Source organism: Nyctereutes procyonoides, unplaced genomic scaffold (assembly GCF_905146905.1).
Source record: "Nyctereutes procyonoides isolate TBG_1078 unplaced genomic scaffold, NYPRO_anot_genome, whole genome shotgun sequence".
Classification (NCBI taxonomy): domain Eukaryota; kingdom Metazoa; phylum Chordata; class Mammalia; order Carnivora; family Canidae; genus Nyctereutes; species Nyctereutes procyonoides.
Genome location: NW_026575120.1, coordinates 25623139 through 25639828, shown reverse-complemented (window position 1 = coordinate 25639828; position 16690 = coordinate 25623139). Strand labels below are relative to the sequence as shown.

The 16690-nt window shown below is 52.0% G+C and overlaps 1 protein-coding gene across 4 annotated transcripts in view; it reads right to left on the bottom strand.

Moving 5' to 3' along the window:
- PRKAG2 (protein kinase AMP-activated non-catalytic subunit gamma 2) overlaps positions 1 to 16690 on the bottom strand; it is a 264343-nt gene that overhangs the window by 185188 nt on the left and 62465 nt on the right. For all 4 annotated transcript variants that reach the window (XM_055334706.1, XM_055334705.1, XM_055334704.1 and 1 more), the window contains exon 2: positions 2686 to 2757. In XM_055334706.1, the coding sequence (XP_055190681.1) occupies positions 2686 to 2739 (54 nt within the window). In that variant the 5' untranslated portion in view covers positions 2740 to 2757. The remainder of the gene's footprint in view (positions 1 to 2685; positions 2758 to 16690) is intronic.

Below are 16690 nucleotides of genomic sequence, written 5' to 3'. Positions count from 1 at the left end.
GGAGAGCAGCTGAGGCAAAGGCCAGGCTGCCTGGTGCTCAGAAGCCCTGAGGCCACACTGGCTGACCCATAGTGGCTGCCATGGTGTCGAACGATTGGGAGATCCCAGCAGGGACCTTCCCCCAGATGCGGGCCTGGGAACTGCACACCACAACTATGCAGCATCAAGGGGACCAGACGCTCCTCACAGAGAAACAGTATGTGACAAAGAACGGCCATCCCAGGGTGCAGGGTGGGCTCAGATGGGGGTAAAGTGAGGGGGCCTGGGAGATGGTACGAACTGGTATTATAGAACACCAGGCGGGTGGCCTGGAGCAGCGAGGACCACACGGGAAGGGGATCCTCACCAGTCAGGTGCAGCCATCCATCTAATAACACCTGGGCTCCCCAGATGCAGAGGCGGCTGCCAAGCTTCCAACTGTTCCCACGCTTCTCCGCCCATGCCCCCCCTTGGGCCACCCACATCACATCAGCAGAAAGCACTGGCTGTCAGGAGCCTAACCCAAACCCCCCTTCACAGGGGTGTTTACGTTTTGATCTGGATTCTGGAGATCAAGGGGTGGAACCTGGCAGGGGAAGAGGCAGTGTGGAAATTCTTCATGGGAGGAGCCTAGCTCTGCCTCTCAAAAGATCAGCCTCGTGTAGAGATAATTCAAAGTTGCTGGAGTTTAATGGAAAGGAAGGTGGCCAAGGTTCAAGGGCATGGAGGAGGGAATACCTGCCCCCTGGGGATGGGGTGGGGTTGGGAGTGGGGAGGCAAAGGGAGGCCACGGGGCAACAGGCTCAGTGGGAATGCCAGGCAACCCTGCTCTGTCCCCACGCATCCTGTACGGCTCAGTCCCATCCCCTTGCATCCGGCACAGCTCCCTCCTATCCCCTTGCACCCTGCACGGCCCCCTCCAGGCCCGGGCTCTAGGCTGTGTCAGGCGCTAGGATGGGGAGAAACACCTTCCCAGCCAAGACTGGTCCCTCAGTCTCCCGTGCCATCAGCCAGACCCTCTGGAAGCACTCGCAGCCACCTTGGGGGTTCACACCCCCCTCTCCAGTGAGAACACAGGCAGGGGAGGCCTGCCTCCCAGACGTCACCATCACCAATGGCCCACAGTGTTCACGGCCCACAGTGTTCACGGCCCGCAGCGTTCCGAGGACGCACGGGGGGGGGGGGGGGTGCAGGGAAGCCTGTGGTCCCCTTCCACTCAGAAGTCATGCATTTGTGACAGGGACCTTGCTCTGAGACCCTCTGGGAGCCCCCAAAGTGGGGGCTTGTGGGGCTGGACGAGTCTAGGTCCTCACCATGGGTCTTTACCACGTTCACCACCTTAGGTTTTTGGTTGAAGGAAGGGCTTCTCGGAGTCAGACCGTCAGAAGCAGACGGCCTGTGAGGACAAGGAGGAGGAGGGGGAGCCCACCCCGCAGGCGCAGACCCTGCCCACTGGTCTGTGGAGCTCTGTGGCTACTTCCTGAGAGTGTCTTCTGGGCGTCCCTTCAGGCTAGGCCTCAAGGACGGCTTATGAGGGCGCCCGTTCCTTCAGGACAGGGAGTGGAGGCCAGTGGAACCCCCAGGCCCAAACCAGTGTGTGGCCTTTGCTGTATGCAGTTCAGAGTGCTTTTCCCCCCGCGCTGGAGGCCTGCCCCAGCCCCTGCTGCAGGAGCCAGAGCCAGGGGATCACGTGGTTCTGCATCCCCTGTTCGGGGCACCTGGGGGCTCACCACCCCCCATGCCACCTCCCACCGGGGCTCAGGACCTGCCACTCCTCTCTCTGCACCCCCTCCCCCCTGTCTGCAGGCTGCCCTGACCTCCCCTTTCTCGCCATACCCACCAGTCCTCACGGGATCCACGCCCCTGGCTGCCTGACCCTGACACGGCCACCAGCCTTGCTGAGCCACAGGCTGACCAGTGGCAGGAGGAGGTGGTGAGCTAAGGAGAGGCAAGGAAAAGTGGCTGGCGACCAGAAGGGAGGAAGGATTGGACGGGGCAGGGGGGCGGGCAGAAGGAGCTCCTGTCCAGGATGGGACAAGCCAAAAGCCACAGTCTCCAAACCTCCCATTTACTCATCCTTTCAGCCTCTTCTCTTGGCTTATTGTTGATCTTCCTCATCACCTCTGCCTCCTCTGGGGAGCCTGGGTGGCCATGGCTGAACCCAGATGGAGGAGAGAAGGGAGCAAAGCCCAAGAGGCTCTCAAATTAGACACCCGCAGGTACAAGGGGCATGGCCATGTGAGGGGTGCACCAGTCGGTAAGCAGGTGGGAGTGCAAGTGGGAGCACAAGTGGGAGCATAGAAGGATGAGGAGAGAACACAAGCAGATGAGCAGGTGGGAGTATAGGCAGATGGGCAGGTGGGAGCACAGGTGGATGGGCAGGTGGGAGCACAGGAAGAAGAGGTGGGAGCACAGATGAGGGAGAACCGTGGATGCAGATGGGAGCACAAGAGGATGAGGTGGGAGCACAGGAGGATGAGGGGAGAACACAGGTGGATGAGGGGAGAGCACAGGTGGATGAGCAGGTGGGAGCACAGGAGGATGAGGTGGGAACACAGGAGAATGAGGGGAGAACACAGGTGGATGAGCAGGTGGGAGCACAAGAGGATGAGGTGGGTAGACATTTGTCCTGGGTTCTCACCGAGGGAACCTTGCTCAGTGGCACCTCAGGTGAGCTGTGAGAAGCTGTGAGAAAGGCGGCCCTACCTTACGGGAAGAATGCTTTTCTGAGCTCTCCAGGTCTCCATCCAGGAGTGGCATGGCAAAGGAACTCAGGTCCTAGGATGAAGAGACAGCACATGGTCAACAGAGCAGCCCTCAGGTGCCCATCCAGCCTCATCCAGGGACAGCACTGGCTCCATGCACATACCACACCCCCATCTTGAGTCCCCCATAAACCTCGGCCACCAGGGAGAGGTGTGGATGCAAGGGGAGTAAAAGGAGGGGTGACAACATGCTGGCTTCCTCAAAGTCCCTGACCACGCTCACATTCCCTTTCAGAACTTGAGGCGACTGCCCCTCATCACCCTGGGGAAGGAGCAAGGAGAAGAAGTGGGACTGGAGGCAGGAGGGAAGGCGCCCTAGCAGGAAAGCAGGAGTGGAGGGCAAGCCTTCACAGCACCCTGGGAGAGCTGGTGGGCAGGACTTCATCTTGTGGCACAGAATATGGGTCCCTGGAGGAAGCAGTCCAGGTAGCATATCTTCCTGGTGAGGGGATGATGGGGGCCTCATGGGGAGGAGCGCCTGGCTGGTGGCTGGTATGGAATGGTCAGTGGGGCTGTGTGACACAGGGGCCTCAGCTCTGCTCCTCCTTCCCCCTGGTCTCACCTGGTGACCCCCTCCACACCCCAGAGAGGAGCCCCACCAGGGTAGACTGGGAAGTATACCAGGGGAACTTGACTGAGTCCTTAACCTTTCTTCTTTTCCTTTTTTATTGTGGTAAAATACCCATAACATAAAACTTAACCATTTTAGCCATTTTAAGTACAGTTTAGTGGTGTCAGGTACACTCACACTGTGCCACCATCACCGTCTGCCTCCAGAACTTTTTTACCTTACAAAACAGAAACTCTGTCCCATGAGACAACCCCACCCCCTTCCCCCAGAGCCTGACACCCATCATCCTGCCTTCTATCTCTACAGATATGACAAGGTCAGGACTTTGTCTGAGTGGAACCACAGGGTGTTTGCCTTTTTTGTGATTGGAATATTTTTACTTAAGCATTAATGTCAATGTTCCTCCACATTGTGGCCTATGTCAGACTTTCTTTCCTTTTAAAAGTGAATAATACTCCGTTGTATGGATGTACCACAATTTGCTTACCCATTCAACCATCAGGCAACACCTCGGTTGCTTCTACCTTTCAGCTGTTGTGAATAACGCTGCCGTCCGTGAACACAAGTGTTGTGTCTCCCCGCAACTGCCCAAATGCACAGACTGAAGCTGTAACTCCCAGAACCTCAGAATGTGACTGTGTTTGGAGATAGGGTCTTGAAAGTGGTAATTAAGTTAAAATAAGGTCATATGGGTGGGCCCTGATCCCAGTGTGGCTATTGGCCTTGTAAGAAGAGATTAGGACACAGACACAAATGAAAGGCCATGTGGAGACACAGACAGAAGATGGCCATCGACGGGGCAGGGAGAGTCTCAGAAGACAACAACCCTGCCGACCCCTTGATTTTGGACTTCCAGCCTCCAGAACTGTGAGAAAAAAGAAAGCCACCCAGTCCTGGCATACTCTGTTATGGCAGCCCGAACTGTGTATTCTATTGAATACAATAGATATATAAATACCTCATTGAGATCCTACTTGCAGTTCTTTTGGGTAAACACCCAGAAGTGGGGTTGCTGGATCACACAGTAATTCAATTTTAATATTTCTGAGGAACCGCCAGCCTGTTCTCCATAGCAGGGGCCCCACTTTGCATCCCCACCAACAGTGAACGAGCATTCTGATTTCTCCACATCCTCACCAATCCTTGCTGCTGTCTGGATTTAGTTTTGTTTTTATATTAACCATCTTAACAGGTGTCAGGTGATATCTCATTGTGGTTTGGATCTGAGTTTCCCTAATGCTTGGTCATGTTGAGCATCTGTTCAGGTGCTTTTGGCAACTGGTGTATCTTCGGAAAATTGTTCAAGAAGTCCTTTGACGATTTTTCAACCGCGCTGTTTGCTGTCGATACTGTAGGTGTTCTTTCTATATTCTGGACACTAACCTTCTATCAGATGTATGATTTGCAAATATTTTCTCCCATTCTGTAGGTTGCCTTTCATTCTATTGACATGTCCTTTGATGCACAGAAGCTATTAATTTTGAGGTAATCTATTTCTACTTTGTTGCAGGTGCTTTTGGTGTTATAATCAAGGCTTCATTGCCAAATCCAATGTCATGAAGCTCTTCCCTCATGCTGTCTTCTAAGACTTTCTAGTTTCTGCTCTTATATGTAGGTCTGTGACCTGTTCTGAGTTTTTCTCTGTGGTATAAAATTAGGGCCCAACTTCATTCTTCCACATGCTGATCTTCAATGTTCCCAACACCATGCACTGAAAAGATTGTCTTTTCCCATTGAATGGTCTTGGCACTGTTGTCACAAAATCATCTCGCCACATTATGTGAGAGTTTATTTGGGGCTCTCTATTCCATTTCATTGGTCTATATGTCTGTCTTCATGCCAGCACCATTGTTTTAATTACTATATCTTTGTAATAAGTTTTGAAATCAGGGACCATGAAACATCTTACTTTGTTCTTTTTTCCCCAAAAAATTTGTTTTGGCTACTCAGGATTCCTGGTATTTGCATACGATCCATTTAGAACAGATTTTTCTATTCAAAAAAAAAAAAGATGCCATTGAGATTTTTGACAAGGATTGTGCTGAATCTGTAGATGACTTTGGATAGTATTGACATCTTGACAATATTGAATCTACTAATCCACACACACGAGATATCTCTCCTCTTATTTGTGTCTTCTGTAATTTCAATCAACAATGTTTTATAGCTCCCTGTGTACCCAGGCTTTCCTGTAACCCATTCTGCACCCACCCTCAACCCCTCTGCTGCTAGGATCCAGGTCCCTCTTCCCTCGGCTCTCTCAAGTTGCCTAATTGTTCTCCCAAGACTTTCAGACTCGTCACTTTCAGGCCATCTCCAAACCTCTGCTTGAAGAGTAATCCCTAGAAGTGTGGGTCTTATTCTATTACATCGGCCCCTCCCCTAATGCCCTGAGGACCTGGCAATGGCTTCCATACCTGGCCAAATGGAACACGCTGGTGAGATTCCAGACTTGGCCTCCTCTCATGTTTATGTCAGTGGTCTCTGACCCGGTTGCACCTGGGGAGCTTAGGCCCCAGCAAAGAAGGGAGTTGATAAGTCCACTGTGAGGTATGGGCATCTCCATCATTCTGCTGATGGCCCAGGTGGAGAGCCACCGACTACATACAGGTGACTGTTAGGAGGAGCCATAGCCAGGAGCTTTCCACCAGGCCCCATGAAGACCTCTGCAGCCTTATTTCTGATGTGCTTTGCACCCCCGGTGGACTGCTGTGGTTCTCGTGAACACGGTTGTGTCTTTGGACACAGGACACCATCTCCAGTCCTCACACACCTCAGTTCAAGGCCTGCTCTTTGGCAACCGTCCACCCCTCCCTGGAGAACAGACCCTGCTTTCCTTTAGCCCCCTCCAGGACACAGCCTGGTCCAAGGCCATGCATGAATGGCCAGTGCTGGCTGCCATCCTTCAGATGCTCCAAGCTCTTTGCCCTCCCGGGCTCTGCTGCATTTCCCCCAACCAGCAATCCTGGTTCACAGGTGAACTTCTCTGTGCCTAGCAAAGCCCAATTCACACACTATCTCTGGCAGGGACCCACCCTCAGGCAGAATTCATTATTCTCTTATCTTTAGACGAAGCTTAATCACACAACTGAAGACGGACCTTTATTACACAACTGTAGACGGACTTATCGTGCCCTATTAGGATCCTTTATCAGTCTGTTTCTCTAACTAGACTTTAAATTCATCAGGGGCGAGGGAGACCTATTTCTCTTACTGTTTGTTGTCTGCCTGCATTTGCCTGGCATGCAGCAGGCACGCAAAGCGTTCGAATCGGCACCCCTTCCCCTGGCCAGCCAGTGCGGGGGGCCATACAGGCTGTGCCAATGGGGCCCACATGGCTGCAGTTCACCAGGAAGTGAGGAGGAACCAGGTGTGGGTGCTTATCTCCCATTTTAATGAGTACATTCTTCTCTGGTTTCAAATAATCATTACCCTCGAACATTGGTGCAGTACAACAGTTTCCACACGTGACAGCCTTTTCACAAATACTCATTTGTTCCTCACAGAACCATCATGCTCTAGCAACCAAGGCCCCCAGCGGTGAAATGACTCAGGTTAGACAGCCTTGAAAGAGGAAAGATGGGGATGCTGGTCCAGCTCCTATCGCAGGAGGCCTGGAGCCCTGGGGTGACCATGAAGAGGGGCTGCAGCCAGTCCCCTGCAGCTCCTTCTGACCAGTGCGAGCTCATGAAAGCACCAAGCCATCCAACTACAGCTGTGGGCCTGCCTCCTAGCACTGCATGCCTGCTCGGTCGAGCATCCCTACAGGGAAGTCCCCTGGCATGAGCGGCGGGCTCCTCCACCCCACATTCCATGATTCTAATCTTGGCTCTCATCTCTCAGAGCTCACCAAGAAAGAGTGCACACCTTGGAGACCAGGTATGGGGAAATTTCTAATGGCAGCTATGGCCACAAGGCCATTAGCTGGTGGAATAATTGAGACCTGGCCTCCTAGCTCATTCCAGAAGGCCAAGGCTCCTGGAGCCTGGCCTGTTCATGTGATTTCTAAATATTAAACTCCCAGCAGAGCTCCGTGCTTTCCTTACTGATTTATCTTCTCCCTGCCACCCCTGAAACCTCCTTTTCTGGTCTGCCAGCCAGGCCAGTCCTAGCGCTGGGTGGGCATTTCGCTGGCCAATGTTGAGGCGCTAAGAGACATTTAAGACCTGGTTGCTGCCAAGAGACTCTGGGATTGTCATCAGCTGCACATACTCTATTTTAGACCTTGACCATGTGCTCTGGAGATGTATATCAGAATCTTTGGGGAAAGTTAATTTTCAGGATACGGGCCGCTAAAGTCACCTGTCAGGAAAACATAAGGATAAGAGAGAAAAGCCCTAAGAAAATTCCTGAGATGTGAGTGGACCTTACAAGTAGCCCATTTAGGGATCCCTGGGTGGTGCAGCGGTTTGGCGCCTGCCTTTGGCCTAGGGCGCGATCCTGGAGACCCTGGATCGAATCCCACATTGGGCTCCCGGTGCATGGAGCCTGCTTCTCCCTCTGCCTGTGTCTCTGCCTCTCTCTCTCTCTCTGTGTGTGCCTATCATAAATAAAAAAAAAACAAACAAAAAAAAAAACAAAAAAAAAAAACCAAGTAGCCCATTTAACATCCCTTCCATCCCTAACCCTCTTCAGAAATTCAAGCAAAAGCCAACATCCTACCACAAAAAAGATATCAGCAACAGAGCTGTCATTAATCTGCCATTAATGTGCCTTATTAAATCTTCCCCTGGTCCTTGAAGCAGCCCGTACCAGTAGGGTGGGCAAGCAGAACCATGCCAATCTAGAGCCAAAGCTGCTGAGAGTCAGAGAGGTTAAACCACTTGCCCAAGCTGGACAACCAGACAGCAGCAAGCAGGCCCTATAGGCCAGGACCACCTACTCCCAGCTCAGAGCTCTTTCTGTTAAGTCTCACCACCTCCTTGGGATGGCTCAGCTCCATTAACCAAAACCACACTTGGTATCAGAGGCTGTGAAGATGTAGAGCTCTTCCTTGCAAAATGGGTATCGTGGGTACAGTACACCCTCAGGGGGAAGACAAGGATGCATGAGGATTTGTGCAGTTCAGTGATTCATTCCCGAAACAGCTTACAATGCTTTCTCTTTGAGGCCTACTCCAAATGAAAAGTAATTATCCTGATAGCAGAACCACCCCCACCAAATGCCACCACTCCCCACTGTGGCAGGTCTACAGTCTGTGTGGTTTGGGGTCTTATTTGCAGCTCTCCCACTCCTCTGGCAGTTATCCCAAACTGATCTGTGAACTCCTGAGGGACGGGGGCTGTCTTACTCATGGTTTAGCTTTGAGAGAAGGTGTGAGGTAAGTGGGTATTGATCAGATGCGGTCTGGCCCTTCAGTATTCCTGATCTGATGCTTCATCTTACAAAACTCCTTTGTTGATGCAGCTGGGACGCCCCGGGGCAGAAGCCTGACAAAAGCACAAATACAGGACAAACAGAAAGGTTGCCAATGTCAGGGGCCCGTAGCCTGCACCTGAGGGCCGACTAAGGGTTTTAGATATCAGGGTCATGATAGAACATTCCAGTGCAATTACCAGCAGGCTGATTCCTACTGCGGAAGGAACACATCTGGGATGGTTTTCATTCTCTGCTCCTGTGGAGCAGACCTGAGTACACAGAGCAGCAGTGACACTGGGAGCCACCCCGGGCTTGGGGACAGCTGATGGTGGGCGCCGTCAGGGGAACAGCTGGGTCCTGCATCCCTCCGTACTCGAGAACACCACCTGAGCACGAGTAAGGAGCCAGGAGGCTGACTTCCAGCCTCAACTCTGTTGTTCACTGTCGGGAATGGGCAGTTGCAGGGAGAGGGGGCAGCAGGGGCGGTCTCGGGTATGTTGAGTTCACTTTTTCATCTGTCAAGTGAGAGGGTATAACTAGAAGATCCCAGAAGAGGCCTCTGAGCTCCCAGTCTTGGTGTTTATCACTGAACTAAACATCATCCTGGGATCCTGGGAGTGCTTTATTTTATTTTATTTTTTTAAGAATTTATTTATCCATGAGAGACACAGAGAGGCAGAGATATAGGCAGAGGGAGAAGCAGGCTCCCCGAGGGGGGCACAATGCAGGGCTCAATCCCAGGACCCCAGGATCACACCCTGAGCCGAAGGCAGATGCTCAACCACTGAGCCACCCAGGTGTTCCCCTGGGAGCACATTGGAGCAGGACTGCCAGCTTGAAAATAAACTGCAGCTTCTCACCGTCTATGATTAGTCATAAAAATAATTTTTTTTTTACTCTCAGACTGCCAAATCATCTCCACTGCTTTCAAAGCTCAGTGTTTGGGGGGCAGAGTCTCCCCGATGTGGGCTGCTCCAGTGGAGGGGTGGAGGCATGTCCTGTGCTCCCTTATAGGTACCTCAGCCATGAGTTGGTTAAGACCCAGCTGCACTTCTTTCTATCCTGACGAACCTCTTCACCTGCTTTCTAAGAGCTGACCTCTGGTTACTCAGTGGGTTTCTAAGTCCTCCCAATTTCAAGCACCTGGGTAATGGGCACAAATGCCAGGTGCGTCCTCACGATGCTCAGTACGCTTCCTGGAAAGCTATGACTAAGCGTCCTCAAAATTAGCAGGAGACAGTCACTTGGATCCCACACAGGACACCCCTGCCCCGCTGGTCTCCCCGGCTGTCCCTGTCCCCATCACTCCATGGGACAGCCTCGTCAGGAGCCTGAGGTCCCGTGGCTTGAGGTCCATCCCTCGCAGTGAGGCCTTGGCAAGAAGCTCAGGCGGAAGGCACAAGTGAGGTGTCTCCAGATGGACCGGGTTTGCGCAATCCCTCAAAACCGCCCAACAGGCAGTTCTTGGTACCAAGGTGGGGGGTGGTGGCCAGAACCATGGTCAATCGGAGCCTTTGAAAAACATTTGCATTATATAACTGCTCTCAGAAAAATAAGGAACAAACCCTGAATTGCTGGAACTCGGCAAAAGGGGCGGGACGGGGGCCAAATTAGGGAAAGCCTAAACTTAACTCTCGGAGAAGGTCCAGAGTTCTTTATTTTCCACAGAGGACTCGTGGTTTCTGTCTGCAGTCTGAGAGACTTCCTGATGTAGAAGAGAAAAGTAAACCACTATTTCTCACTCCTGCTGCCACCCTGCCAGTCCCGTGCCCCCCACCTGAGGGTCCCGACTGAGGCACACAGCCGGCTTGAGCTACCCACCCCACTGACCCCCCTGGGCCTCTGTGCCAAGGAAAGTACTTCAGATGTGGCTCTGGGCTGGCCCTTCTCCAAAGGAAGGAGCCCTGGGCCCTGGACAAGGTCGAAGTACGGCGGCCTGGCCCTGCCCCAGCGCTAAGAATGTACCTGGTCCTGCTGCTCTTCCCACTCCGCCCCCCCCCCCCCCCCGCAGTGGCTTCTCTAGCTCGACATCAGCACACAGCAAAGCCTTCTCTCACAGCACCCTCACACTGAGGTGGCCAAGAAGCCTCTGCTCGCCCTCAGCTGTCGTGTGCAGAGGATTGTTTTCACCTCCAGGAGCTGTGGGTGTTCCATCTGTAAAGTGAGGCTGGATGGCAGGTACCATGCAGTGTGGGGTTTGTGAGAGCCATTGGCCAAGGACATATCTGGTTTCAGCAGTCATGACTGGAGGACACGGGACATCACCAGAACACGGTCCCAAGCCCCGGGTCAACTGTCACAAACTGGGAAGCCCAGGTGGTCTGTTATGCCCCACTCAACCTAGGCCTGAAATCAATTTGCAAAGGTTCTGTAAAGATACCAGCTGCAGAGATACCTGGGTGGCTCAGCCGCTGAGTGTCTGCCTTTGGCTCAGGTCATGATCCCAAGGTCCTGGGATTGAGTCCTGCATCGGGCTCCCTGCAGGGAGCCTTTGTCTCCCTTTGCCTGTGTCTCTGCCTCTCTCTCTGTGTTTCTCATGAATAAATAAATAAAATCTTAAATTAAAAAAAAAAAATAAGACAAGGTACCAGGGTGGCTCAGTCAGTTAAGCATCTGGTTGAGGTTCTGGGATCAAGCCCTGCGTTGGGTTCCCTGCTCAATGGGGAGCCTGCCTCCTCCTCTCTTACTCTTACTCTCTTATTCTTTCAAACAAACAAACAAATAAATAAATAAAATCTTAAAAAAAAAAGACACTAGCTGCTCATCCTTATAATTAGAAAGCCACCTTGACCCCATCTTCACGCTGAAAGACAGGGTGATTGATAACTTGTGTGAGCAGTTCTAAAGAGGGATAACCAAGGGCCAGCTGCTCTTGCTCTCTTCTTGTCAAAAGGTAGCTGGGCCTCGCCCTGCTTTAAGGTAGGCAGCCTTTGCTTGACTAGTATGAAGGTCCCCACGGACTCCTGGCCTTACAGCTGAGGACTCTGTGCAGAGGGGATGGTGGCTCCAATGCAGCCTCCAAGGACCTGTGTTCTGGAAGGCCTGAAGACCCCCAATCTGCATGCCCAGGGCCCCCTCCCCATCCCCTGCTTGCTCAGGTCCCAGAGCAACCCCTTAAAGGTACACACATTGCAGGCCAGGTTGAATCTGGCCTCTGCAAACTTCTGCCGAGGATTAGAAACTAGAATCAACCCTGTTTGCTGTCTTCTCCTAACCCAGGAGGGAGGAGGCAGGCAAGGGCTGGGAAGGCCCCAGAGATGGTGAGGGGCAAGGCTCAGGGGCAACCACCTCCCCTGGGCTACCAACAGGTATGACCTGGATAGCAGGTTGCTTCCTCAGTCCAGAACAATCCACATCTCCACAGGTGGTATCTCTGGCCCAAGCCAGGGGATGAGAGGGGGGAGATGTCACAGAAGGGGGAGCTGTGGGCTCTGCCAACCAAGAGCCATCACAGAATCCGTGACGGCTTGTCTTACACATCACTTTGGCCAGGCCATAGCTCCAGTGACTCAGCCAAGCACCAATCCAGATGCTGCTGTGAAGGTGCCTGGAGATAAGCATCTATGGTCACTGACTTTACATAAAGGAGATGATTCTCCCTAAAGTGAGTGGGTTTCACCCAATCAAATGATGGCCTTGGAGGAAAAAGAGGTTTTCAAAAGAAGAAGGAGGGGATCCCTGGGTGGCTCAGGGGTTTAGCGCCTGCCTTTGGCCCAGGGCGCAATCCTGGAGTCCCGGGATCGAGTCCCAAGTCAGGCTCCCGGCATGGAGCCTGCTTCTCCCTCCTCCTGTCTCTGCCCCTCTTTCTATGTCTATCATAAATAAATAAATCTTAAAAAAAAAAAAAAGAAGAAGGAATCCTGCTCCAAGACCTCGGCATCAGGTCCTGCCTACGCCTTTACCTGCCAACCTACCCTGGGGATTTAGGGCTTGGCAGCCCCACACAGGAGCTAAGTCCTCAAAACAAACCCCTTCATGTGTGGATATATAGAATATTATATATGTTTCTATATTAGTTATGTATTATGTACACTTATTGTATTAACTTGTTATAATCCATATTAAGGATACACAACATAGATACATATATTAAGGACATATAATAAACATATTATTATGAAACATTAGTTAATAACATGTAATGTTAAATATGTGTATACAGAGGATATATATTGGACACATATCTCTCTTCCTTCTTGTTTACCTGGAGAGTCATTGAGAGGAGGCTGGCCCTGGATAAGGGTCCAGGCAGCAGGGGCAGCTATGGAGAGACTCTTGGCCACCCCCAGGAAGGAGACTGGGGCCCAGGGAGGGGGTCTCTGTACACACAGCTGAGCCTTCACTTTGCCAAGGGATACCAGAAATCCCCAAAGGAAGTCCAGGATCCTGGACGAGAGGATGAAGACAGATAGGAAAGGTTGTCCATCCCAGCAGAGTTGAGTGAAAAATAGGAAGCAACCCCGATAGGCCCATTCTGACTGTCCAGGAAGAATCTGTGCCACACACACGAAGAGCAGAAGATTTAGGAAAGCCCCACAGTCATCCCCTCAGGCATCATCTGTGACATGAAGAGTCACTCTTAGGCCACTGGCCGGCTGAGTGTCATGAAGATGCCCGCCAGGCACCTGCTCACGCTGTATTTTGTCTACGGGCCCCTCTCCCTCAGATACCAGCAGTCGGTTGACAGCGAGGACCTTGTCTGGGTCACTTGAGCGACTCATTCCTCCACAGTGCCAGGCACACAGCAGGACTCAAATGAGAATTTGTCTTTCCCTGAAACAAAACCAATCCTGGCAAAGGTGCTAATACGCTGGCTAGTTCGTACTGAGGTACTGGGGAACTATGACGGCTCAGAGTATGGTCAACACCAAAGTCTTATGATAAGGCAATGACCTCCCAGGGCATATCTTGGATTGCTCGGGCCTCCTAGGGGTGAGTACAGACTGAAACTGTGAGCCATCTGGGAGAGGATGGATAGCCCTTCATTTCTAGGGCTGTTTTCAGCTCTGACATTTTACTCTTTTGCTAAGACAAATCTCGAGACGAGGTTTGAAAAGACCAAATCTGGGTTTCTGAAGAGGGTTTAATTATGCACAAGTAAATGCCACACCGCTGACCAACACTGTGGCATTGAACCCTCTGTGGGTGCCCTGCACTGCCTGGCCAGCTGGGTGACTCTAGTCACGGGGGCGCCCACCCTTTTGGGCTCCCTTCACGAGGAAAAACAACAACGAGGGAAAGTGGAGGGGCTGCTGGGTCCCTGTCCCACAGACCCAAAGGGCCCTGTGTCAGACTCGAAACCTACCCCCTCCCGGCCTAGCACCCTGTAGGCAGTGCTGGCACCACAGGGAAAACCAGATGGTTTGGGTCTGTGCTGGAAGGCAAACTGCAGGAGGGACACCGCAAATTAGAGCCAAACTGGGCACGCAGGGAACATTTTTATAAGGTCACAGCGCTGCTGGCTGGTCCTGAGACACACCCTCCTGTCTACAGGAGGGTCTTGTGCAAGCGTCAGGCTCAGAGACCTCATTTCTGTTCCCAACCACCTCCCCAGCGAGGCTCTGGGGCTTGGCCCAGTGGCTGAGCCGATATCCACAAAGGTTGCCAGCTCAGAAATTCCAGAATATCAAATATCCATATTTATAACACCATGTATCAAAAGCTCCTTCCTACTTTCCACAGATGCCCAAGGATGCCTCCTCCACGCCTACTGGCTGTGCCACCCACCTGCTCTGGGCCAGCATGGTACAAGGTGTTCAGAGCAAGCAGCAAACACCAAGGACGTAAAAGGAATTCAAAGGCCTCCCTGCACTAAAGCATAGTGAAGAAAGGTGCTTTTATTTGTTTATCCCTGGGTGAACTGGCTGCTCCAGAAGCACCTGGCCACAGTTTTCAAATGAAGAGTCCAAACCCACCAGCAGATCATAACATCAACTTAGTGGATTATACACAACCATCAAAATATGAATGAATAAACCTAAACAAAATAAGGATGCCTTGCATTGTTTCATAAAAGTTTTGATCACACAAACGGACATAGAATAAAATGTGCGTCTTACTGCACCATGGACAAGAGGGCCTGCACAGTTGTGCCCTGGATAATCTTTGAAGCAGTGCAGTTAAATTTCAGAGGGGCTGACCCCTGTCCCTCCAGATGTCAGGAGAGTGGGGAACGATGAACACCATCTGTTTCCCTCTGTCCTGGCTGGAGCCTTCTGACCTCTTCTAGTATTTTGCGCTCAGATATATGCATGGAGTAAACAGACGGAGAGAGAACCACATATCTTTACTGTCGCGGGAGGTGGGTGATTTCTTCCCTGCTTCCCTTTCCTCCAACCCCACCTGTGTGCCTGCCCTGGCCCTGTGATCGGCAGGCACTGCTGCTCTGACCCAGCACGGGCAGCTCGGCTTCTGGCAACCCCAGCGGTCCTGACCACCAGTGGACCCAGAAGAGCAATTATGCCCTTGGGGTCTCAGTGGGTGGTTACCCCAGGTATCTGTCAGCACCTGTACCTACCTGGCCCAGACCTGCTGCAGAGCCCCTGCTCTACTGACACCTAAACCCAGGGAAATAATGCAGTCATAGCATATTACAGTTGGAAAAGCTCAGAAATCTTCAAGTCGATGGATCCCCTTCTAGCCCAGGTGGGGTGTCCAGAGAGATCTGATGGAGCTGCTCAAAGCCACGTGGCACAATCATGAACCACATCCTAGTATTGCGACTTCCAGCCACATTCTCATTCTGTCACACTCTGCTCTTTTTAGCTGATTTGACTTTCTAGCTTATATTTCTATTACATAAGAGGACAGCAAGACCATCTTAGAGTCGCCATGCAGCATAAGCCCCCAGCGTGGGCCCGTAGTAAATGTCAGTCGTCACCAGCCTAGGAGGCCATCCTCCAGGGGAAGTATGTTGGCATTTTCACATCTTTCTTCCAGCGACCAACCCGCTGGTTCCAAAACGCCCTTCTCTGTCATTCTTGGGCTCTGTGTGAATTTGTTACTTCCTGGAATCCTCCACATCTGTGTCACGGCCATCGGGCTGGGCAGCTGCTCCAAGGACTTACCGGAACCACAGAAACCTCCATGTCCTGCTGATTGAAGGCTGGTGGGTGCTCTGCATAAAGGGGCTCCGGGCGCTGCCCACCTGAGCCTGGCGCAGGGGGTGAGTGGAGCTCGGGGGGCCAGGGGACGGCATCTCAACACTTCCCTTTCCATCCAGGGAAGGGCCTGCCGAGGCCACATCAGGCTCACACCGCGCTGCTCCACACAGGAAAGGACCAGAATTCTCAGGCAGAATGAGATGCAGAGCTCGAGACATCAGAGGGTCCCAGGGACCCCATCCTGGGCCCGAGTCGTCCCCAGGGTAAGTTAATAACACCCAAAATGACCATATGACTAGCTCTTTTTACAATTTACGTTCTGGTCCTGTTTACTTAGTTCCTGTTGTTAAAAAAGCAGCTGAACTGGGTCTATGCCCCCTTCCATGATAGACCTGGGTACAAACTTCTGCCCAGACCCCCAGTGTGTCAATTGGAACCTCACCTCCCGTGTCTCGTCCTCAGTCCCCCATTTGAGATAGAAGGTGTTCAGGCTCAAACCCTAAAGATCTCCTAAGCACCCTCCAAACCCCCCAATTCTGTTCTGGGCCATCCCTATTCCCAGCCCTGTGACGAGAGCACGCCTTTCCACACAACTGTGTTGTATGTCCCCACCTGGCATGGGGTCTGGCCCCAGACACCAGTAAGTCAGAGCCACCATGGGGTGGCAGAAGGGGAAACAGGCATTTTTAGGGCCCGTTGCTCTGACACTGTAACAGTAGATAGTGGAGTAAACAGACTGTCGCGGGAGGTGGGTCAACTATGGGCTTTGGTTAATGACAATAATAATGTATTAATAAAAGCTCATCAGTTGTAACAAACATACCTCATAGTGCAAGCTGTTAATAAGGGATACTGGCCAGGAGAGGAAGGCGATGTGTGAGAACTCTCTGTACTTTCCGTACAATTGTTCTATA